Source organism: Notothenia rossii, assembly GCF_949606895.1.
Source record: "Notothenia rossii genome assembly, chromosome: 4".
NCBI classification, from domain to species: domain Eukaryota; kingdom Metazoa; phylum Chordata; class Actinopteri; order Perciformes; family Nototheniidae; genus Notothenia; species Notothenia rossii.
In genome coordinates, this window is record NC_136902.1 from 20,408,219 (window position 1) to 20,433,489 (window position 25,271).

Genomic DNA, 25,271 nt, shown 5'->3' on the forward strand with positions numbered 1-25,271 from the left:
AATGAGGTAGCAGTGTTTTCTTTCGGTCCAAAAAGTCAGTTTTGGCCGATCTCTGAGGTTGTGTCCAGCTCAAAGCGCTGTACCATGTCCCTGCCCATAACATCAGGGCAACCAATCAGACAGCTTCTGCACGTTGCCCAGCGTTCTCTCCCCAGCTCTAATAAGTCTCGTCTAAACTTCTGAGACATAAACCCATACAGTATAGGGTTTACCACTGCTACTGACGATGCCAACAGTCTGGCCAGGATGGCAATAGTTTTGTAGCCAGGTGTGAGCATCATGTCTCCTCCAATGAAGGAGAACATGAGGCCGTAGGAGGGCAGCCAGAGGAGAGTGAAGACCAGGACCAGGAGGGCTGAGGTGTGAGTGACCTGGCTCTGGTAGCGTTCCAGCTGGGGAGCGTTCCCCAGCAGCCGTGCATGTCGAAGAAAACAGTAGATCTTGGCATACATCAGTACAATGATGCCCAGTGGTAGAGCGAAGCCGAACAGGAAGAGGGCGATGCTATAGACCAGCTGGCTGAATTCAGACAGGAAGGCAAAGCAGTATACTGCGCTAGAGACGGTCACTGTACGGAAGGCAAACTGCGGCGCTGCCAAGGCGGAGGCAGGGACCCAGAGCAGAGCTACAGTTAGCTTAATGCGTCGGTGCATTCTCGATCGGTACGTCCAGGTGGGGTGTACCACTGTGAGGTAACGTGTCACAGCCAAAGCTGCCAGGGTAAAGACTGAAGCAGACGAGCAGGCCACACCCAGGAAGCTGATGGCCTTGCACATGAAGCTGCCAAAAGGCCAGAAGCCCAGGGTGATGGCGGAGGTGTGGAAGGGCAGGCAGAGCAGCAGCAGCAGGTCGGCAGCACTCAGAGCCAGCAGCAGGGTGTCCGTGCCATGGGGGGGTTGACTTTTCTTCCTCCTCCTGCCATTAAGAATGGTAATGACCAGGGTTTGACCCACCAGGCCTGTCACCAGAATCAGTCCATCCAGGATGGGCACAACGGTTTTCATCAAAGCCTCATTTTCCCTTTGCATTTGAGCAAAGCTGCTACTGTTTGCGTTCTGTTCTAAAAGTTCCATTTATTCAGAATTAAAGTTCATTGAGTAATTCATCTATTGGCCTGTTAATGTTTAGCATTAGAGCACTTGGCTGCAGTGCATGTCTTAAATTGAATTCATCACAGGTATGAACACTCTCCATTTAGGCAGCTAATACCCTGATAATGATAGCAATTAGCTAAGCGGTTACGATTGTGCTAGTCATTGACATTTATAATCCAAGCAAAAACAAACATGTCGTATTCAGAATTAATTTTTACGTTGCCAGAGATAGTCAAGTGGTGAAGTCGCTCCCCCGCGAGCCACACATCATCCTCCTCCTCCTGTCTTGTTGAATCCCTCTAAAAATGTGCCTCTTCCACTGTGTCACCTTCACTGTTTTTTCCAGATGTTAGAAGAAATGATATCTACATAAAGATTACTGGATACTCGGTTCTGCAAAAAAGTCAAATGTCTAAAAGGCTCTGCTGTTTTCCAGTTTGAGTAGAAAGCTAACATGACCTTAAAGTGCAGTCCTCGCACACTGGCTTTTCCTTGGCTGCATCAGCATGTCCTTAATAATCCAAGAAATAGGAAATGAAAACTGGAACGATGTCATTGCAGCACTTGCTTTATGGCTGTATTGATTTCTTGAAACCAGGCAACAGTTCACAGATTCATCCCAGTGGTTGCTAACAGAAATTCCACTTAAAAAGCAGTCAATGCTACTTGATGCTAAGTGGTCGCCTCGGCAGGAGGCATCTTGTCCATTTAGAAGCTCTCCAGAGACTTGAAACCTTGTCACAAGCAGAAGAGATACTGTACGATTCACATGACCTTCGATAGTTGAAGCAAGAAAAGCGTAAAATAAACAGTAACAGAAGATAAGCTATTCTCAGGTCTCCCTTGGTGTACTACACTACTGCTGTGATCGTAAGAGAGGCTCGGTCCTCAGTGGAAAATGTCTTTCCGTCAGGTTTTCCCACTGTTTGCACAGTAACAAGGGGATGAGCTGATCCAGGCAAGGGGAGGAGAGACATTGCTGTTTCTCATTACATAATACTGCCTCAAGCCTACTTTATTAAACCCTGTTTAGTATGTCATCTTCTCCTAACCGAAGCAATTAGCTGCCCAAGTACACCTTTTTCTGATTGTTGAAGACGGAATAAACAAGGTTGTCTTTGTTTGCCTGACTCCGTAGGCAATCGTTAACCGGTCTCTTAGTCTCATTTCGTTGGTTAACAAGGTATTGAGCCTTAAAATTGTCCTGCAATAACTTTGATTATGGCACTTCTTCATTCATTTGAAACACCTATTAAAGGGCAATTATTGACTTTCAGCCAAGGGCAAACAGTTGTGTGGAGCCTTTAGGTTTTTATTGTTGGGTGTAAGTGGTCATAAATGTGGTTGCTAGTGTGACCAGGAACAGATGGAAACACACATTGGAACTTGTAATCCATGATGTTGTCTGTCATGTAGGCCCCACAGTTCATATTGTTACCACAACTGTATGTACTGTAAAGATTTTGGAGGTTGCAGGACGAAAGGGCGATAGAAATTGAGAGCAACCACTTCATTTTTGTCCTTTGTCGTCTTAACCCTGGCCTATGTCCCTAAAGTCACTGAAGCTGTTGCAGTGTCAGAAGAAGTCACCACAAATGAGAGTCCACAGGGAGCAGTATTTGTATGTGAAGGCAGTCAGCCATTACATGACAGGTTGATGTATACGCCTTGACTTCATCCAGGAACAGCTGGCATGGCGTTGGCGTATACTCTGCTCTGTGTGGTACCACTTCCATTTCACTCTGTCTTTTTAACTGTCCTTTTAGCCTTGTCCTTCCTCACACTGTTTCTCCATGCATGAACTAATGCAGGAAGATAAGGATAAACATAAAAGCATTAACTAATGCCTCTTTGAAAACGTCTCAGAGTTAACCATAAGGCAACTTGTTGAATTATGACGATGATTTGTTGAGTTTTTACTGATGGCCCTCTTTAAATCTCCCAAATACACCCCTGGGAGTCGATATATTTGTTATACTGAAATAAAACGGCTTCTCAAGCGTTTTGCTTTTAACAGCTTAGGCTGGAAGACGACAAAAGGACTATTGTCTTAAAGATTATCGTCATGGGTGTATAATATTAACACAGGGCCAATTTCTTCCTTCTCTGCTCCACAGATGTAGGGTCAGTAGAGGGCCTGGCGTACCACCGTGGTTGGGATACTCTTTACTGGACCAGTTACACAACCTCCACCATCACTCGCCACACTGTGGACCAGAGCCGCTCTGTGGCCTATAACCGCAACACTGTGGTCACCATGTCTGGAGAAGACCACCCCAGAGCCTTTGTGCTGGACGAGTGTCAGGAGTGAGTCATTAATATTGAAACTTGGGGCTCTGCACTGTATCAGGACCCAGCTCCAATCCTGTTTTTTCTCTTTCTTTTGAACAGTGGATTTATTTGAGTTCAGTCAAACATAGCGTTTATACCAAGTCATTTTTGGAGCTCCCACTGCACATCATTATCCTTATCCTGTTTTTGCTCCCACTACAGTCTCATGTTCTGGACCAACTGGAATGAGCAGGCTCCAAGCATCATGAGGGCCTCTCTGAATGGCGCCAATGTGCTAGCCATCATCGGCTCCGACATTAAAACTCCCAATGGCCTGGCCATAGATCACCGTGCTGAGAAACTTTACTTCTCCGACGCCACACTGGACAAGATTGAGCGCTGCGAATATGATGGAAGCAGCCGTTACGTAAGACAGCCCTTTATTTTTTTCCGTTGACCAAATCGAGGGGGTTGACTTGCATTTCAGTGTTCTGTGAAATGATGCCTAAATCTTTCTGCTTCAGGTCTTGTTGAAGAATGAGCCTGTTCATCCATTTGGCTTGGCTGTGTATGGAGACTACATCTTCTGGACTGACTGGGTGAGGAGGGCCGTCCTCAGAGCTGACAAATACACAGGAGGAGACATGAAACTGCTGCGTGCTGACATCCCTCAGCAGCCAATGGGGATCGTTGCTGTGGCTAATGACTCCAACAGCTGTAAGTATTGTTCACTGAAGTCCCCATAAGGTTTGTGTAGGTTTCTCCTCCCCTTGGTGGAATGTTAAAGGCTTGTTTTGCAGTGTTTCCAAAGTCAGTGATTTTAATTCATGATTGTAGCGGAGATTAAGGAATGTCCATGACGGTCTGTTTTTTCAACAATTCAGTGTGAGGTGTGAGTGTTTTTGATATTTTGGCACAGATATCCAGCTCAGGATGAAATGTAATCACTTTGGTGATATCCGGAAAATCTTCAAAATTGCATTTGTCAAACTTTGCTTAAGATACAAATACCTGCAAAAAAGTGTCTATTCCCACTCGCTTCAGCTGTACTTGTCTTTATTGCTAATTAGCAAATGTTAATATTCTAACAAGATAAAGTAAGATGGGGAGGAGGGTTAACCTGCTAAAACCCAGCATGTTAGCATTGTGAATGTGACCTTGTTGCCTTGCTGGTGTTAGCTGTCATTTCTTGGTCTTGTGAAGCCTAGTTCCACAGACTTAAATCACTTCAAAAGGATATAACGCATTACATTATTACCTCCTAATCCTCCCGTGTCATTCTTCCCTAGGTGAGTTTTCCCCTTGCCGATCAAATAACGGAGGTTGCCAAGATCTATGTCTTCCCACATCTGATGGACGGGTCAACTGTAGTTGCCGTGGAGACAGAACACTCCTGGATGACAACACCTGCTCTGGTAAGAGAAAGTCTTAAGACATTTAACAATTACATTTTGCTTTTGATTAAAAGGTTAGGAGTTGCTGAAATAAAAATGTTCCTACCTGACCAGCTCTGAACGTGTCGTGTGGAAGTGTGGATGACTTTGAGTGTGGAAACGGCGACTGCATCAACTACAGCCTGACCTGCGATGGCATGGCTCACTGCAAGGACAAGTCTGATGAGAAGCAGTCCTACTGTGGTGAGGATTCTTATTAGGCTTTTGCTTAGTAAGCAATGAGCTGTAACAAGTCAGTTTTTAAATGTATCAATTGTGGATAATTAGCTGATGGTTGTAATAAAAGCAATTGAGAATGAGTTTAACAATACAATTAATTGTAATTAGATCATTAAGGTGTGGGAAAGCAAGAGATAAAATGTTACTTTAGAATAGCCAAGGAAACCAGTGTGAATTTTTAGCTAAGCGGAGGGGTGAAGAGACATTTAGTGTTTGATACAGAATATGTAGTCTGTTTCATTTATATAATAATGAATTGGTGGATAAGGCCGTTTTTAGAATATGCAAAAAAGGACTCTTCAGGCTCTAATCAACTATTGTTCATCCACAGCCAATCGACTCTGTAAGAAAGGCTACAGACGCTGCATTAATGGCCGCTGCATAGGCCACCAGTTCTGGTGTGACGGCACAGACGACTGTGGTGACCACTCAGATGAACTACCCTGCAACAGTAAGACACTATTTCAGGCTGCAACTGATCGGAAAAAACCCTTTATCTTTTGATAGATGAAAGCTTTTGACACCGTTGTTTCCCATTTGTGATAACCCTGTCTTCCTCCCTCAGTGACCCTGTGCAAAGTAGGAGAGTTCCAGTGCAAAGATGGAAGCTGTATCTCCAACTTCAGTCGTTGTGACCAGGTGGTCAACTGTGAGGATGCTAGTGATGAAATTAACTGCCGTAAGTAATCTACCATCATGATTTAATCAAATGGGGAAAGCTGATGAAAATAATATTAATGGATTTGTCGAGATTGTTTTCGAGGTTTTTAAAAGCTTTTCTAATATTCACAGACCAAACTGATTGCGCCCGTTTCTTCCGCCTGGGAGTGAAAGGAGAGTCTTTCCAGAGCTGTGAGAAAACCACTCTGTGTTATCTGTCCTCATGGGTCTGTGACGGCAACAACGACTGTGGAGACTTTTCAGACGAGAGAAACTGTCCAGGTCTGGTGCTTTGTCAAACCTCTAAAATGCTTAATGCGTTTCTTAATTTGTCAAAGATTCTACAATACGTTTTCCTTTTTGTTTTTCAGATAAAAAGAAACTCAAATGTCCAGTCAACTTCTTTGCGTGTCCCAGTGGTCGCTGCATTCCTATGAGCTGGACCTGTGATAAAGAGAATGACTGTGAGAACGGAGCTGACGAGACGCACTGTGGTCAGTATACAAGTTTTCCTTGTGTTACCAAAAGCAAAACAGGCTTTTTTTCCTTCAGGTTTCACATATGGAAAAACCTTCTGTGAGGCTAAACGAAATACTTCGCTGTCTCCTAAATGCTAACCTCTCCTTTTTCTTCTTACAGACAAGTTTTGTACATCCACCCAGTTTGAATGTGGGAACCACCGCTGCATTTCCAGCCACTGGGTGTGTGACGGCGCCGATGACTGTGGTGATGGTTCAGATGAGGACCAGAAATGCAGTAAGTGGCATATTACTTGCAAATGTTAAACTACTTTCTTCCACACCCAGTGAAGCTATTTGACTGTGTGCGTATGATTTCCTGTATGTAACTTTCCCGTAATGACGTCACAGAATCCAAGACTTGCAGTCCTGAAGCCTTCCAGTGTCCCGGCTCCCACATGTGTGTGCCTCAGCGCTGGAAGTGTGATGGAGACAAAGACTGTCTTGATGGAGCTGATGAGAGTGTCAAGGCTGGCTGCAGTAAGTGGAACAATTACAAAATAACCTTAGAAAATGTTGTAAGTGGAAAAATAACCAAACCCTACCAACCAAGTTCCATTTCAGTTCACCAAAGTGTGTTCTTTTCCCTTCCAGTGTACACCAACAGCACGTGTGATGATAACGAGTTCATGTGCCAGGACAGAGAGTGTATCCCCAAGCACTTTGTGTGTGATCACGACATTGACTGCTCCGATGGCTCTGATGAATCCCCAGAGTGTGGTGAGTGGTTGGGATCCTGAAGAGATATGCAGGAAGACTGAGCAGAAAGCTGGACAATTAAGGGTTGTGAGAGATTTGTGATTCCTTTTGAACATACCTGATGAACATACTCTTCCTCCGGTGTAGAATACCCAACATGTGGTCCAGAAGAGTTCCGCTGTGCCAACGGCCGCTGCCTCAACCAGAAGAAATGGGAGTGTGACGGAGAGTTTGACTGTCAGGACGGCTCTGATGAAGCTCCCAAGAACCCACGCTGCACTGACTCCGGTTGGCATTAAGGGGATTATATTCTTGTTTAGAAAGGCCATAGCTCCATCCTGTTTCGAAGTGACACTAATGCAACATGCCATTTGTCTATGATTTCAGAGAGGACGTGTAATGAGTCAGCCTTCATGTGCCGCAATGGGAAGTGCTTGAATGAGACGCTGCTGTGTGATCGCAACGATGACTGTGGAGACGGCTCTGATGAGCTCAACTGCTTCATCAACGAGTGTCTCAACAGCAAGCTCAGTGGCTGCTCGCAGCTCTGTGATGACCTCAAGATTGGCTATAAGGTAAGCCGTCTAATTGGCGGTTTTAATGCCTTTTTTGACCCCAATTTTTCAAGAGAATTAAATCAAATCTAATTACTTTTTGAACTCAATGACTTTAATTGTGCAAGAAATATGGGTCTAATAAGCACGCAGACAAATTAGGGGCTATTAATGGTGAGAACCTGAAGTAAAAAGATCAGCAACCGCTCACTTCAGGAATGCGGTTATGGAAGACAAAAACAGGTTTTGTCTCTCTTCCTTGAAGGTAGGAGGCCAGCCTTTGAACAGCTGGAACTCTGTATGAACTCTCATGTCTGTGGTGGTGAGGCTTTGGCCAGCTTTATCTCAAAAATGATAACGAACAATTCTTGCCCTAAAAGGTTATGACCGCTTTATAAAACACAGATGTTTATGACAAGTGAAAGCTTAAGCAGATTTGACGAGTAATGAAGAGCTCTTTTGCCGTGCTTTCTTTTAGATGATGCTCATGCCACTTATTTGACACATTAGGTGCCAGCTTCTTTTTTAGTCATGCTTTTCTTATTTTTGTGCAGCTTACCTTACAACTGAAATGTCATCGTCGATAATCGACAGAAATATAAGTTCCACTCTACATTGGTGAAGAACAACACATGTATCCGGTTGACTGACAGATTTCTTATGACAGGCAGTGGCAGACCCTTTTCATTGGTCCAGACTAAAGGTGAGAAGTGAGAACTGACATTGTTCCTGTGCTTTTGGCCCCTCCAGTGCAGGTGTCATGCTGGTTTCCAGCTTAAGCGGGACGGCAAGTCGTGTGTGGACATAGACGAATGCACAACCACCTACCCCTGTTCCCAGCGCTGCATCAACACACATGGCAGCTTCCACTGTCTTTGCGTAGATGGCTTTGAACTCAGCCCCAATGACCCCACCATCTGCAAGTCCACATCGGGTAAGCCATGCTGGTGTGTTTTTGGCAACTGGCTGGTTGCTTATATCCCATTCATTCCTAACCATCTTTCCTGTCTGGTTTATACGTGTAGAAGAAGAGCCCTACTTGATCTTTGCTAACCGCTACTACCTGAGAAAACTCAATCTGGATGGGTCCAACTACACCCTTATCAAACAGGTGAGACTCACTGGCTCTCAGTTTGATTTACTGAAACAGAACAAGGTGATATTGTTATTGTTCGCACACCATACATTTTTTAAATATTGTTCCTACCTCTGTTTCAGGGTCTGAATAATGCAGTGGCACTGGACTTCCACTATGCAGAGAATATGATCTACTGGACAGACGTCACCACTCAGGGCAGCATGATTCGACGCATGCTTATGAACGGCAGCAACATAGAGGTCAGTGAGGAGTCTAGGAGGAGTCTCTCCTTTAAGCCAGCCAACATGTTATCCTCAGTATATACCACTTTTAATGATAGCTATGTGACTTAAATCTTTATTTTTGTCTAATCCTGTGTCCTACTATTGTGGCAGGTGTTGCACCGGACCTCTCTGAGTAACCCGGATGGCTTGGCAGTGGATTGGGTTGGCGGGAACCTGTACTGGTGTGACAAAGGCCGGGACACTATTGAGGTTTCGAAACTCAATGGCGCCTACCGGACTGTGTTGGTCAACATTGGCCTGAAGGAACCTCGCGCTGTGGCTGTGGATGTTCGCTATGGGTGAGGAACACAGCTTGAATTCCATTTACATGCTATCAAAACAGTCATAGGATAAATTATTTACGATTCACTTTACTCTAACTGCATCACCTGCTTAATCCCCGCTGCTTAGCTACCTGTATTGGTCAGACTGGGGAGATAACCCTCACATTGGAAGAATCGGGATGGACGGCACCAACAGAAGCGTCATCGTAGAGGATAAGATCACGTGGCCCAATGGGCTCACCCTGGACTTCATCAATGACCGCATATACTGGGCCGATGCCAGGGAGGACTACATTGAGTTTGCCAGCCTGGACGGCACTAACAGACACACAGGTAAAATACCAATTTAAAAATGGCACAGAAACAAAGACAAAGCTCATTCTAAAACAACAGCAAATCTTGGGGGTTTGAATTCGATACCTAACAATCACCATAACCCTTGTTGAGACTGTGATAAGGGGCCAATAGTTCCTACCCGTGTTGCGCTTTAGTTCCTGAGATAGGAAACAGTTGATTGCTAGATTGTTGCATCTTCAACTTGAATTATTAAGCATTTATTGATTAAGTCTCAAGTAAAGCTGATGTTGAAGTGTTTTTATCTTATCTAGTTAAGAAGTGAAACTACGAATGACATTGCCACACTAGTGGTGAAACTGAATATATAGAAAACTGATGTTTTGTTGTGTCCACATTTTATAGCGTGGCAGGCTAATGGGATTGTCCTACTTGTTTGGCAGCCACCGAGCATAAGCAGGCAGGTCAGATTGTTGCCCGTCGAGCTAAAGTCCTGCAGCACAGGCCTAGCAGACAGAAGCCTTTTTTGTTCTGACCAGTGAGGCCTCCCGCATGTATGATGTATGCACAGCACTCTGTTGTTTAGCACACTTACTACAATAGTTGATATTGTCAGCTACCCAGGCGTGCAGAATAATTTTGTAGCGCTGCTGGGCGTCTGTATTGTTTAATTTTAGCTTCTGAATATTTCATTCAACACAATGTTCTAGTAGGAAAACTGCAATGGAAAAATACTATTCAGAATATCACAATTCATAATAAAACATCTCCTGTAATAGCTTGCAGTGTAAGCCCACCAGTAGTTTGTCCAGGGAGTTATTCGCCCATCCTTTGATACACAAAGACACATACTTTCTCTTTCGCACAAAATACTATTTTGTGCGCACAAGATAGTATTTCGTGCGAACGAGAAAGTATTTTGTTAGTTTCTCGTTCGCACAAGAAAGTTACAAGTAGGACGTGGAGCACAGAGGAGACAACTGTTTCATTGCAGACTGTTATTTGTATGTGGAGAAATGGCAGTGCATTCATTATTTTATATATATTTCATTTAGGGACATTTTGGCCACGGGTTTAAAGCTATTTGTTTAAGCAATGGATTCGCAAAACAGAAGAGTCTGTAAACCAGTCCGCTTTGATCTATGAATTCCTGTCCGTGACTCTCACAGTATCTGCTGCCCACAGCTGTTCTATAGAAGGAAAACCTCCTTCACTTTATGAAATCTCTGCGGCACCAGCGGCCTGTACTACGAAGAAGGATTTACTATTTACTATTCATTCTTGAAGTATGACGCTGCGCTAGGGCTGTGCGATTATGGCAAAAATCATAATCACGATTATTTGGATCAATAATTGATATCACGATTATTTTGGCGATTATTCAACTTTAAAACAAATAATATTTTACCAATAAACAAGATCAACAAATATGTGGGAGCGCACTTCCAAAACCATAATAAACATATTAATATAATAAATAAAAATACATTTGACCAAAATAAATTAAATCAAATATGTTGCAGTGCACTGTCACAACCTACTGAAAACTCCTTAACATAGTCAACATTTTGGTAAAACATATTCAACATATTCCACTCAGTTAAACGTTGAAGGCTGGCCAACCGTCATGGTCCAGAAGTAACAGGAAATAAATGTTGAACTACAATTTAAGACCAAATAAAAATGTTTTGGCCACCATGGCAAATGCTGGTAGGGCTGCTCATGTCATCTTTTAAAGATTTTTTGCAAGAAACACCAGCCTGTTTACATGGTCTGGTTTCAGAGATGAGCGCAGGCAGGTGAACATATTGCCACCTGTACTGACCCTCTCCGAAGAGGAACTTGTGGCAGTGCTGCCACATATGACACAGGAAAAAAAGAAAATACTCTGAACCCTTTCTTTGCCATTATATAAAAAGTGTTGCTACAAAAGTATAAATTAGGCTTACTAATAAGACAACTCAGATCTGAAGCTACACAGGAATCTGCTGCCAAAGTGCAATAAAAAAGACAAAATTAATAGAATCAAACCCATTTTTTGTTGCATTTTATTAGAGTATAAAAAGAAATGCCCTTTAAATTAAGCCCCAAGGTCCCCGCCGGCGGGGACCCTGTTTTTTTTTTTCAGGACACTGTGTCTCAGGGGATCCTAATATTTAAGAACCTATTAATGTGTTATACCAGATTAACGGAAATAATCTCAGCTAACTGACGATATAAACCATTTTTACCAAAACAAAACACAAGTCTCATAAGAAGCATCTAAATGAACCCTTAGCGAAAATGCTAACGGACATTGGCACAGAACTCAAGATAAAAGTACCCTTATTACTTATCGTAGCTGCACATACAAGATCTCTGATTAAAGCTGAAGTTCCACAGATTATTTAGGTATACAGTATCATCACTGAGTGATCCGAATTTGCGAGAGGGGAAGCAAAGACAGACATCACAACACGTACCTTTACGTAGCTTCTAGGGAGATCGTCTCACCGTAGCTGTTAATCTGATCAAAAGACGTGTTCAATGGCATTAAAACGAGAAAAAACGCGGCTGAATCGGTTAATCCATAGGTTGATAAAGTTCCTGGGCAATAATTGGAATTATTTATAATCCATAATTCAATTTTTATGTAAAAATCGCAGAGCAAAAGTTAGCTGCTAATGGTAGCCACCAGAGTGGCTGCTGCTTCCGGTCTTGGCTATGCGGCAGTATAATACATACACATTACCAAATAAGGACTATGTGGGAGTTTCCCTCGATTCCATTGGCTCGGACGGTTAGAAAGAGATCTTACATTTCAAAATCCAGCAGGGGGAGCCAGAGATATGAAAAATCCACCCAGAATCTTTTTTTTTTTTTTGCTAAATCTTTCTAAAAATGTCATATCACTTGTTTTGCATCAATCTTGATACCGGGTATTTATTATATGTTGTACTTTGTATTCCTAAAGCTTTTAGTCTACTAACCCATCATCCAAGGTTAGTTTTCACTATAAATACAAAATATTTTTTGGACGGACACTATAATTTACAGTTTTTTACCATGTTCAGTCTGAATTTTCTTTAAAATAAAAAACATCTGTATTGACTCTGACTTTTCTACATCCAACTGACAGGTTTATCATTACTTTGAGAAAAAAGATTATTAATTAAACCCTTTTAGAAGGGAAGATATTGTCATTTGTTCTGGGAATGTCATTTTCGAGCCTGAAACCTGAAAAACAGGCTCGGGGTTTGGGTTTAACAGGTTAAAATAGGATGCAAGCAACACTAGTTTCTTAACCTGAATTGATAATAGACTATAATCAATTTAAAAAGAACATATCTTAATGTTTGCATTATTATACCATTTTGTACAATAATTATAATGAATAAATTCAAACAAACTAAAACCTATAGCTGATTAATAACGGTATCTAACTTGAGTTTTTATTATATCAAAAACCTGTTGAAATGCTACTGGTTTTTTTTACTGTCCCCCGCGCCGGCAGCCTCCAGGAATGCTTCTTTCACAACTTCGCCGTCTATGAAAGACTTCATGTGTTTCGCAAGAACGTGACTGACACGATAAGATGCTCTGGTAGCAGCCTTGCTCTTGTTGTTGGGCCTGGTGAAAATGGACTGCTGTGCATTTAGCTGTCCTTTCAGGTCCCTCCCCTTTTGGGAGCGTAGGGCAGGGAGGGAATTCCGTCTCGTAGCTTTGTGCACTGTTTTGAAATGCCGCTCCTAAATTAGCCACACTCGCATTGCAGAGAATTCAGATGGACTTTGAATTGGAATAGATAGAAAAATAATCATCCTCCCACTCGGAGTGAAAATGATATATTTTGGGCTTTTTTGCTTCTGCCATAATTGCAGTCTTATGTGTGTGCGGACTGTCACTCCTGTTGACACGGACAACGTCAGCGAAATAGTGCCCACTGCCCACCAGCCACGCCCCGACACATGGGGTGACGCCGGCCAATCACAAAGCTGTGATGTGTTCAAGTGCATTATTCTGGCACAGGAAGATTATGTTACAGGACATTAACGATACAACAGAATATTGTTGTTCTATTTTTAGACACATCTCGCGATCGACTGGGAATCTCCCGCGACCCTTCTTTTTAACGAGTTGCTGCTCTTGTTCTGACATCTTCGCTCGCGCTGAACACTCACAACAAATGTCACTCCCACGTGGCCGAGTGGGCTTTTAGGGAGGGGTGAAAGTGCACCCAGCAAAATAATCGTATTTGGTCAATTATGCTGTTTTCATAATTGTCGCAAGCCATAATCGTAATCGCGATTAAAATATGATTAATTGCACAGCCCTACGCTGCGCTGTCAGCACGCTTATCCATGCATGTTGCTAACCCCGTCCCTTTCACGTGAACCCGCTCTCAGCCGGAGAGAGAAACCCTGGTTGATTTAGTGAGTTGATAACCAGCTTCGTAGGACCTTAGCGCACAAGAAAGTATCTCGTGCGAATGAGAAAGTATATTGTGCGCAAAAAATAATAAAACGTGGCCTCGTTTTATTTAAATTGAGGCAACGAATTACATCTCGTGCGCACAAATTAATAAAACGTGGCCTCGTTTTATTTATTTTTCTCTCTATGAACCCTCCAGGGCTCCGTACAAACATACTCACACACACACACACACACACACACACACACACACACACACACCAATGTGGCCTTGTGTGAGTTTGCAGAACGAGACAGGGCTGTTTGAATTCAGATAAGGGTTGACCAAAGAGAGCCTCATGTTAATCTGACAAATAACAGTTCAACTTGTCTGATCACATGTTAACAATTTAATTGAATTAAGCACCCCACTTTGTATAATCAAAATAAAACCATAATCACCTCATCACCAGTTGTTTTCAACATGTACCATGTGTGTGCTTTATGTGTGTCGTATTGCGTGTGCCTATCCAAGTGTGTGATGTACACAGATTGGTGTGTTTAACAACAGAAACTAATGTGTGTTTCCATAACGCAACAGCCTCAAACACTGAGAGCAAACACATGAAATGAAAAGGCTAGGGGAGTTGAAAAGGTGAAATGTGCAATCAGAGTGTAAGCCTAATGAGGCATATAGTAGAAACTATTACATAACAAACAGTGGAGCCGCTTTAGCTGTGCATCTGCCTCTGTTTTACATTAGCAGTGCATGAATGTTTCAACAGTTACTCTTGGGGAAAAGCTTGATTGCTAAAATCACAGAATTATGTAATTGTCTGTTATTTTTCATTGAATTTTTTAAGTATTTTGGAAATTCAACACATTTATCACTAAAAGAGAACTGGGGGGGTTTTCATATTTATTTGATTAGACGCTTATACTGTGAGCTGGATGCACACATCTCATCTTCTTAAGTTCCTTGTTAAGGAGAGCATAGAAAGGATGTCTATCTGTGCCTGTTATTGAAGCACATTATATAAATCTAAGCAAATCAGGAGACCTTTGTGTTAACAAAACTGCTCTGATAGTGGGTAACCTTCTCATAACATATTTACTGTACCTAACAAATCATGAACCATGTGATTCCATTGTTGTCTGTTCCTTTGCAGTCCTCAGCCAAGACATCCCCCACATCTTTGCCATGACTCTATTTGAAGAGCACATCTATTGGACCGACTGGGAGACAAAGTCCATCAACAGAGCTCATAAGTCTCTGGGTACCAACAAGACTACCCTGATCAGCACCCTGCACCGGCCCATGGACATCCACATCTACCATCCGTACCGCCAGCCTGAGGGTAAGACACACACTGTAGTATAAAATATGTAGCACTAAATAAATAAAGTTATGGGAATATTACAAAATATATCATGTAGTATGTCAGTCCTAAAACACATAATAACACATTGTTGTGCACCAGCTAGTGTAGAGTCGATATGTGATTTTTAGAGTATTGTTGTGAAATAACACTTTTTGTAAAAGCACAAAAGCATATGTGTTAGCAATGTTTAAAAATATTCGAGCAGTACTTTCTTCTTAACACATTTTATTTGGATTAAGTGGAGGCACAAAAAAAGTGTAAACTGTCAAGAAAAAAGTTCATATGGTATCCAATTGGATAAATATATGAACTACTTTTCCAACTACAGTCCGTGTATCTACCGTCCAATTGTTTTTCTTTATTAAACACGTAAACGGAAGAGCGTCTGAGAGGCCTTTTTGCTTTTTGCTTTTTACCTTACTAAATGGTCTAATGGTCATTGGAGCGAGGGGCGGGGCGAAACTCACGGAAGTGATTTCAAAACAAAAGCACTCGTTTGCTAAAATCACACTTGAATCACTACAGTATCGTGCTGAAGGTGATTGTTATAAACAAGGGGAATTTACTGATCACAAAGAAAACGGCCAAGACACATATTGAGCCCAGAAAATGAATGTTATTAAGGGCTGTAAATATAATAAGCCTCTGTCTAAAATGGACAACATTGTTAGGATATTTAAACTATACAGCGGTTCTGCACTGCGGTCAACTCAGCCGCCTCTCGCGTTTGTTTTTTCAGATCAGCTGCTCTTCATTATTCCTGCTATATTTGACGAGTAATACAAATATTTGTTACCACAAGTTCTTAAGGAAACTGACACTGTTGGACTCGGTTCTAGTTTGACTTCTACCAGAAATAAAATGAAGTACTTACTGTGTACTTTTCCAATAATCCTCTGTCAATGTCCCTTCCTGAGAACAAGAATGCATGTTTTTCTGCTATTTTGAATAAGTGTTAAAAAATCTTTCTTCATGAGACTGATATTTTTGGACAGAGTATTTTAAGAGGATGGTAGACTTGATATCAGCACTCCTTCCATTCAGTACTCCGGCAGCATTTTTATCCCATGGAAAGTCTTTAGAGTCTGGCCTGGGTAGCTGGTCTATCCTTCTGCACACTGACACACTCTTGTTGGCCTCTTATAAAGCTGCTGTCTTTTAAAATATGATTATTTCTCTGCTCCTAGTTCATTCCTCGCAGATTCTTCCATCAGTCCCAGTCATTGCATGTCAGTCAATAGAGCTTTGAAAAATGTGTCCAATTCAACAAAAATTTTTTTGAGAGTGAAGGCCATATCTAAATTATTGATGGTTGGATTGTGTAATTACAAGGTGAGAGAAAATAAATCCACATCCTCCTATGAAACCTATTTTATTTCCTTTTCCATGTTAGATTTATACTCATTTGCATTAGAACATTTGCATGTTGAACTACATGCTGGATATCTTCCCCAGCCTCAAGGAAATACAATAAAATAAATGGATTCATAATTTAAAAAAATTGATAAAAATGTATAAATTAATTATGTTGTGTGCAAACATTTCAAATTTAAATATAAAATGAAAAAAAAGTTTACTTTTGAAATTATTTCTCACAAAAACCTTTCTAAATTATAGTAAATTATTAAAAAAGATTTAGTCAATATACGTTTTTCTGCCTAAAATAGTTTAAATTGAACGTAAACTATATCAAACACCACATGCATGGCAATTAACCCATTTGTGCCCGCTATTTAAATTGACTTTGGTTAGTTAATACAAATATTGATATTATATATATATAGCATACAGTTGATGCAGTCTTTCTGAACACTTTTTTTAAAAAATACTGCAAATTAAGAATATTTTTAATTTTCTGCACAGACAGTGCCTTAACTTACAGCAGTTGAAAAGATTTGTGGAAGGATACATTCTTCATGGGCTTCAATGGGTCTAGTAAAGGGTGTTTTATGGTTGCTTGTATTATCCTCAGATAGTGGTTTGTTTAAATAACTAGTGACATTTTAATAAATATTGCAAAAAAGGGCTCCAAAAAAGGCATATAAAAGGCATATAACCTGGCCGGCTTAGCCAGTGTGTATTTCTTCAAGCACCACAAGATATATAGTTTATAAAGTACAATTCTGGGCCAATGATTGTGTTATTTCTCCAAACACATACAAAAATGCCTGTTTTTGAAGCCTTAAAATGGTGCAGGAAAAGGACTTTACATTGTATTATACTTAAAGACAGGACTATTCAGTTAAGAGAAGAGGAAAAAGGAAAGCAAATTGTTATAATGGGTGATGTAACATTAATGACAGACATAATATAAGGTCCTTGGCACTCAGACTCTAGAGGGGTCATTTTGTGATCATGGGGCATCACCCTTGTATACAGCGTCAGGACAATATCATATGGAGTCAGACACTGGAATTGTGCTGGAGGCTGATGGAAGGATGAGGCTGATGAGACTGAAGAATCTGCGAGGAACGAACTAGCGGCTGAGAAATAATCATATATTAAAAGTCGGCAGCATCATAAGAGGGCAACCAGAGTGACAGAGTGTATCAGTGTGCAGTCTACCATCCTCTTAAAATACTCTGTCCAACAATATCAGTCTCATGAAGAACGTTTTTTTTAACGCTTATTCAAAAATAGCAGAGAAACACGCATTCTTGTTCTCATAGTAGCCTACTTGTGGGGGTAGTTTCACTAGTACTGAGTCCAACAGGATCAATCTCACGAAGAACTAATGGCAACAAAAAATAATTCCCTCATCAAACTTAGCAGAAGTGGCTTGATTTTGTTCTCAGCAGGGGACTTTGACAGAGTATTTCTCAATAAATACACAGTAAAAGTACTTCAATGTATTGTAAGTAGTAGGCTAAGTAATACAAAGTCAAACAGTATCAACTTCATTAAGAACTAATTGTAAAATGATATTTGTATCATTCATCAAAGATAGCAGAAAAACATGCGTTATGTACTAAGGAGGGTACTTTGACAGAGGATTACTCACACACAGTAAAAGTACTTCATTTGATTTCTGGTATAAGTCAAACTAGAACCGAGTCCAACAGTGTCATTTTACTTAAGAACTTGTGGTAACAAATATTTGTTTCACTCGTCAAATATAGCAGGAATAATTAAGAGAAGCTGATTTGAAAAAACAAACGCGAGAGGCGGCTGAGTGACCGCAGTGCAGAATCGCTGTATAGTTTAAATCTCCTAACAATGTTGTTCATTTTAGACAGAGGCTTATTATATTTACAGCCCTTAATAACATTAGTTTTCTGGGCTCAATAAGTGTCTTGGCCATTTTCGCTGTGATCGCTAAATTCCCCTTGTTTATAATAATCACCGGTCCTTCAGCAGGATACTGTAGTGATTCAAAGTGTGATTTTAGCAAACGAGTGCTTTTGTTTTGAAATCACTTCCGTGAGTTTCGCCCCGCCCCTCGCTCCAATGACCATTAGACCATTTAGTAAGGTAAAAAGCAAAAAGGCCTCTCAAACGCTCTTCCGTTTACGTGTTTAATAAAGACAAACAATTGGACGGTAGATACACGGATTAACTACCGTTACTTCCAATTTATCATATTTTAAATTTGTTACAAATTCCCCAAAAAGTTAAAAACATATTTTAGTGGCTCAGTTTTTTATACAGAATAATGTTTACCAACTAAACAACCAGTCCAAGAATGAAGCTTTGAAAAAGCTTTAAATTGTGTTAAGTATATTTTTGTATGGGCAGATTAGTATAACGAATCCACTCTCAAACATATATTTTCCCTTCTTTAATCCAGATATTATATAACCTCAGCCTGAAAATATATCTATGCAATCCGAGGTTAAACCATTTCCCCGCTTTCCATCTCCTTAGTTTTAAACCACCCTTGCCAGACGAACAATGGCGGCTGCAGTAACCTCTGCCTCCTCTCTCCTGGAGGAGGGTATAAGTGTGCCTGTCCCACCAACTTCTACCTGGCCAGTGATCAGCGCGCATGCATGTCCAACTGCACCGCCAGCCAGGTGAGGAAGCGGAGTAAACATCATCATCAATTTGAATATCTCTGAATGGGAACAGTTGATTGTGGATTTTCATATCTCCATGTCTCTATGGCTTGTTTGAGGAACTGCTTATGCCTGATGAATGTGTATTGACAGCTGGCTGGCTGCCCAGCTCTCTTCAGTAGCTACAGTAGCTCCTGCTGTTATGCCCTATCATCTCTTTGATTGTTGTCCCTCTTCCTGCTTTAGTTCGTGTGCAAGAATGACAAGTGCATTCCTTTCTGGTGGAAATGTGACACGGAGGACGATTGCGGTGATCGGTCGGATGAGCCAGCAGACTGCCGTAAGTGTTTGAGAAAAATAATCAGGAGGGTGTTGCATTCCTGTAACGTATGTATGTGTGTGAATTGAGTGTTAATAATATTGTGGTATACCTCTAGCATGATCCTGACACACTTTGACTTGTTTTTTTCACAACAGCGGAGTTCAAATGCAGGCCGGGGCAGTTTCAGTGTGGCACCGGCATCTGCACCAACCCTGCCTACATCTGCGATGGAGACAACGACTGCCAGGACAGCTCGGATGAGGCCAACTGCGGTATGTCTCTCTTATTATTATATTGTTAAAAGGTGATGACCTGTGGAATAACAATAATGATGAGCTGAAATATTGTACAAGTCTATCTAAACTAAAACTGTTATTTAGATGCCAAATCATGACGAACATACATGTTCGTCTTGTCCCATAAAGGGATAACGGGATAACGGGTTAGTATCTCGTGAGCACAAGAGATCCCAACCTTTTTTTTCCATGTCCCTTAAAGTTTAGGGGCTCCGTACGAACATGACGCTAGGGGGTAGGACCAGAAACATTTTTTTAAGCAGCTTCTTGCCCCTGTTGAACATGACAGAGACTGTTTGAGAATGTATTTATTTTAATTTTGTTTTGTTTTGCATCTCTTTGTTATACTTGTTATTATTATAAAAAAATGTTTATGACAATATTCAATAAATTGATTAATAATAATAATAATAATTTTAAACAATTACTAAGGTTATTTACCCCCTAATAATGATCGTACACAATTAGAAGATGATGATAGTAGTCTACAACTATAAAACGACAGGGCAACATGTACTTTATTTATCAGATCTCTTTCTTGTTTCTCTGTTGCTCTCCCTGTGTAACTGCACTGCAGATATTCACGTTTGCCTGCCCAGCCAGTTCAAGTGTTCCCATCCAAGCCGCTGCATCCCAGGCATTTTCCGCTGTAACGGTCAGGACAACTGTGGAGAAGGAGAGGATGAGAAAGACTGCCGTAAGTCAAAGTTTTTCTCATTTACATCATTTAGGATAGAGATCCGGACCTGAAATGCTATATCATATTATGATATATTTCACAGAGTAACTCTAAATCTGTAAATCTCTCCTGCAGCCGAGGTCACCTGCGCTCCCACCCAGTTCCAGTGTGCCATCACCAAGCGCTGCATTCCTCGTGTCTGGGTGTGCGACCGCGACAATGATTGTGTGGACGGATCTGATGAGCCCGCCAACTGCAGTAAGTCTCTATCTTTTTATCAATGTTTGTTTAGTATGAGTCATCTAAATCAACTATTGAATGTAACAATGTTAATTTTGGCAGCTATTTTAGATTCAGTCGTATTATTTAGACGAAAATGGTTATTAGTTTTAGTCACATTTTATCCTTTTTATCCTTCATAGTTTTAGTCTAGTTTTAGTCGACGACAACTCAAAAATGATTTAGTCCAGTTTTACTCTATGAAAAATCACATTTTAGTCAACTTTTAGTCAAAATGTTTTCTCTCTTTAAACTAATTTAGTTAATACAGGTATCTGAAATTGGATTCAAGGTGACTGTATCAAGTGTTGAAATTCGTAAAGCAACATTTAACTCTCTTAACACTTTACTTGTGTAATATGAGTGACATGTGCAGATTCCCAGAATCCCAACTAATTCAACCAATGCCAGGGATGTATTTTGACAGACAAGACAGACAATTGGGGGAAAATATCCTGCATTTTGAATGTCTGATAGTCCACCACTAACACCTTAGTCCTGTCTCGTCAACGAAAACAAAATATACATTTCGTCATAGTTTTTATTATCAAAAATCTATTTTTAGCTCGTCATCGTCTCGTCTTAGTCATGTAAACAAGGTCGTTGACGAATATTTTTCGTCATAGTTATCGTTGACGAATTTAACACTGGAATGTAACCACCCCCAAATGTGTGCCTCTCCAGCCCAGATGACTTGTGGTGTGGACGAGTTCCGATGCAAAGACTCCGGGCGATGCATCCCTGCTCGCTGGAAGTGTGACGGCGAGGACGACTGTGGGGATGCTTCAGATGAACCAAAAGAGGAGTGTGGTAAGAATATCATCTCCTTTTAAAATGAGACAGACGCAACTAAGGAGGCCTTTGGTGCACTGTTGTTGCTTTCTTGACATGTTCTGTTATTTGCCCAGCTGAAAGGACATGCGAGCCGTACCAGTTCAGATGTAAGAACAACCGCTGTGTGCCGGGCCGCTGGCAGTGTGACTACGACAACGACTGCGGGGATAACTCGGATGAAGACAAGTGCAGTACGTTTCAGTTCAGAGACAATGCCTCCATACTGTACTGTCGGCATCTGTTATCTCACCTGGTCCAGTGTCACTTACACTCATGCCTTGTCCACTAGTAGCATACTAACCTGTTAACTCTGCATAATAAGTCACACATCCATTCTCTGTCATTTCTGGTGCATCTCACTTCATCTGATATTTGTTTAATTTCATACTGTCCTGTTGGCATGAGCTAGAGGTAAGTTACTCCACCTTCATATGTCACCTCTCTGCTGTGTCTGCTGCCCCATGCTGTCTCCACTCTCACGCTCCTGTCCTGCAGTCACCCCCACCATCTGTGAGAGTCTGAAAGCTGAGCTCTAGATAGATACATTTAGTAACGATACAATAGCTTGCTTAACAGCTAGCTATTCTATTTCCTTTTAGATGCCACTGCATAACGTTATACTACTCGAATAAATACAACTGAATATCCAAATCAACCAAAACACTTTAAAATGTACCCTTGTCTGCAATATCCTCTGACATCATCTTCCCTGACGGAACTTTAGTTTACAATACAAGCAAACATAACAATGAAGTACTATCCAAGAGTTTGATAATAGAAATAGTTTGTCATCCTTTCTTTTTCTTTGCATGCAACTGTGCCAGTGCTTTGTCCAATAAAGGCATTGGATACACACTTAGGAATGTCTTTTCCTAAATTAATCAAATGTACAAAACTGAATCCACATCCACATGGAACATTTTAACAAAAATTATATTACAATAACATGTAAACACCACAAATAAATCAAGTCATTTAAACAACATTGAGCTCCTTTCATTCTCTCACATCACCTCCTTCTGTCTTCCTCTGTGGTTGTTTCAAAGTTTGTCTTGTGTTTTGTGCTGAAGGCTGGAACAGTCATAGCTAACTGTTAGTTGTGTTAAACTTTGTGTCATGTCACTGACCTGGTTTGCTTATCTATCTTCTTCTGTAGTGCCTCGACAATGCTCAGAGAGCGAGTTTGCCTGCACGAACGGCCGCTGTATTGCTGGGAGGTGGAAGTGTGACGGAGACCATGACTGTGCTGATGGATCTGATGAGGTGCAGAAACTTAATGTCCTTTATATCATTTCTGGTATTCATCTGGATAGAAAGTTGAATAGTATGTGTTATGTGTTACTTATGCCACTGATGCTTCTTCAGAATGGCTGCGATCTGAAGTGTGACAACGACCAGTTCCAGTGTAAAAACGGTCACTGTATCCCCATCCGCTGGCGATGTGACGCCGACCCCGACTGCATTGACGGCAGCGATGAGGACAATTGTGGCAGTGGTGGTAAGTGTCGGTTTGTGTCTCTATATGCTGTTATATTTAATTGTATTAGTTAGTTAGTTCTATGCTAATATTTGTCTTTTCAACCTTGTCTGGCTTGAAGTAGTAGTTTGTACGTTTTTGTGTTTCTCTTATTTTCCTACGATACTGTTATGATTGGCTGTGAATAAGCAAATATGAAGGACAGACCATCTATTTCTATTTATTTATTTTGAGAAAGGGGCAGGTAATATAAGATGATTTTCTTCTCCCTGCTCCTTTTTGGGTATGGTGTGTTTATAGAGACATGTTGTAAATAATTGTTATACATTAAGTTGTGCACACCATGAACGGAACAAATAAAAATGAAATGAAAGTACTCAAAAAGCTTGTCCTGTTTTCCTCAGCTGGGCGTCACTGCCCTCTGGATGAGCTCCAGTGTAACAACACGCTGTGTAAACCCCTCGCATGGAAGTGTGACGGTGAAGACGACTGTGGGGACAACTCTGACGAGAATCCTGAAGAGTGCAGTGAGTGCAGCCTCGAGAAAATCACACACTTCAAAATGTTGAATATCTATCCTCCTTCTTTTGAACTGACCTATTCTCCATCTTCTTATTTCCCCCTCTTGTCCTCTTTCTCTGTTCGGCTTTCAGGGAGGTTCCAGTGTCCTCCCACCAGAGCTCTCCGCTGCCAAAATGACCGTGTATGTCTGCAAGTGTCAAAGTGGTGTGACGGTGTCAACAACTGTGGCGACAACTCGGATGAACTCAACTGCCGTAAGTTGAGGAGTCGTTCAAATTGCTGTTAAATCCTTGCTTTCCTCGACTTTGATCAAGGAGATTGTTGACTCGTATTTGTGTGTGTGCGGTTTTATGTCTAACAGAGACCACTCCAGCTGTTCCCACATGTGAGAAGGACGAGTTCCTGTGTGCTAACGGCAGATGCATCAGCTCCACTCTGCGCTGTAACATCTTTAACGACTGTGAGGACTATGGCTCTGATGAGATCAACTGCAAGACAGGTACCTCATGTCAAAACTGATTTCTATGTTAAATGTTTGTCAACAGCTTTAAAGTCAAAACTGCTCCACCTGTTAAAAATCTTCTCAAAGATTGTTGGTCAACCCTGTCAGAGACTTTATGACTCAGCCTCATGACAACCTAATAAGGCTGTCCAACAACATAATCTCGGACCCAAACCATGTTCCGAACAGTGAATATGAACTGCTACCATCTAATGGGAGATTCAGAGTCCCGCGTTTCAATAAAGTCAGAGTGAAGCACTCCTTTGTGCGCCAGTCAATCCTCACAGTAAATACAGAGCTAAATCCCAGATCAAATGCACACGAAAGGGTGAAAACGTTTTCTCTCAGTGATAGTGATGTTACTTGCTGTGATGCAAGTCAAATTTCAGACTTGATCTGACCATTAAAGTATTATCATATCGTATCATTACAGCTCAACACAGATGTGAGGTTTGAAATGTTAAGTATCAGCAGTATTAGTTGTTTTAAAATTTTTTTTCCAACTAATGTTTGACTTTTTTGTGTTCAGACACCAAACTGAATGACTGCAGGAGTAACAGAACTCAGTGTGGAGATGGAGACGAGGCCCACTGTGTCACCAACGGCACGGACGCCTTCTGCTCCTGCAAACCAGGCTTCCAGAAGACGGGACACCACACCTGTGGAGGTATATATTCCCTAAAAAGACACTTCAATGCTTTGGAGGCGACAAGCTGGGCTTTGATTTTTTGTTCTATTTAATCTCTGACTTTTCTTTTGGCTCTCCATTTTTCAGACAAGAATGAGTGTCTGCAGTTCGGAGTGTGTTCCCACGTCTGCAACAACACCAAAGGCTCCTACAAATGCAGCTGCCACAAGTACTTCACCAGAATCAATGACACCTGCAAAGCTGACAGTGAGGACCAGAGCTGTTTTATACAATGCTTTTCCTTTTTTATTTTAAAACCCTCATAATAATAGTTCATTTTAGTTTCAACAGCCATCTATATAAAATCAAATCAAGTTTTATTTATATAGCAATTTTTTTTAATGATTTTTGGTCGAGCCAAAGCGGATATGCCAAATAAGCCAAATGCTGTACAATAAAAAACACTTTACTGCAATAGCAAACAGAAGACAATACATTACAACAGCAAATATAAAAAAAAAAACACAGAGAAATGTCAGGAGTCGTGCTCCGGTCTG

General features: G+C 41.2%; 2 protein-coding genes across 2 annotated transcripts in view; one reads left to right on the plus strand and one right to left on the minus strand.

Annotated features, from left to right (window-relative positions):
* The window catches only part of LOC307035032 (low-density lipoprotein receptor-related protein 1-like), a 93,525-nt gene that overhangs the window by 57,069 nt on the left and 11,185 nt on the right, over positions 1-25,271 (plus strand). Inside the window, exons 42-75 of the mRNA XM_079673968.1 lie at positions 3,212-3,401; positions 3,588-3,792; positions 3,890-4,082; positions 4,655-4,780; positions 4,874-5,002; positions 5,370-5,489; positions 5,604-5,717; positions 5,831-5,980; positions 6,070-6,192; positions 6,338-6,454; positions 6,568-6,696; positions 6,811-6,936; positions 7,063-7,203; positions 7,303-7,490; positions 8,220-8,403; positions 8,495-8,580; positions 8,688-8,807; positions 8,943-9,130; positions 9,243-9,448; positions 14,968-15,156; positions 19,045-19,193; positions 19,422-19,515; positions 19,653-19,769; positions 20,371-20,490; positions 20,608-20,730; positions 21,436-21,561; positions 21,660-21,776; positions 22,742-22,848; positions 22,951-23,083; positions 23,467-23,589; positions 23,716-23,838; positions 23,946-24,083; positions 24,616-24,753; positions 24,862-24,981. Coding sequence (XP_079530094.1) covers positions 3,212-3,401; positions 3,588-3,792; positions 3,890-4,082; positions 4,655-4,780; positions 4,874-5,002; positions 5,370-5,489; positions 5,604-5,717; positions 5,831-5,980; positions 6,070-6,192; positions 6,338-6,454; positions 6,568-6,696; positions 6,811-6,936; positions 7,063-7,203; positions 7,303-7,490; positions 8,220-8,403; positions 8,495-8,580; positions 8,688-8,807; positions 8,943-9,130; positions 9,243-9,448; positions 14,968-15,156; positions 19,045-19,193; positions 19,422-19,515; positions 19,653-19,769; positions 20,371-20,490; positions 20,608-20,730; positions 21,436-21,561; positions 21,660-21,776; positions 22,742-22,848; positions 22,951-23,083; positions 23,467-23,589; positions 23,716-23,838; positions 23,946-24,083; positions 24,616-24,753; positions 24,862-24,981 — 4,752 coding nt within the window. The remainder of the gene's footprint in view (positions 1-3,211; positions 3,402-3,587; positions 3,793-3,889; positions 4,083-4,654; positions 4,781-4,873; positions 5,003-5,369; positions 5,490-5,603; positions 5,718-5,830; positions 5,981-6,069; positions 6,193-6,337; positions 6,455-6,567; positions 6,697-6,810; positions 6,937-7,062; positions 7,204-7,302; positions 7,491-8,219; positions 8,404-8,494; positions 8,581-8,687; positions 8,808-8,942; positions 9,131-9,242; positions 9,449-14,967; positions 15,157-19,044; positions 19,194-19,421; positions 19,516-19,652; positions 19,770-20,370; positions 20,491-20,607; positions 20,731-21,435; positions 21,562-21,659; positions 21,777-22,741; positions 22,849-22,950; positions 23,084-23,466; positions 23,590-23,715; positions 23,839-23,945; positions 24,084-24,615; positions 24,754-24,861; positions 24,982-25,271) is intronic.
* LOC307035034 (galanin receptor type 1) lies at positions 10-1,422 on the minus strand. The gene has a single exon (XM_079673974.1). The coding sequence runs from the start codon at positions 1,071-1,073 to the stop codon at positions 36-38; it is 1,038 nt and encodes a 345-aa protein (XP_079530100.1). The 5' UTR covers positions 1,074-1,422; the 3' UTR covers positions 10-35.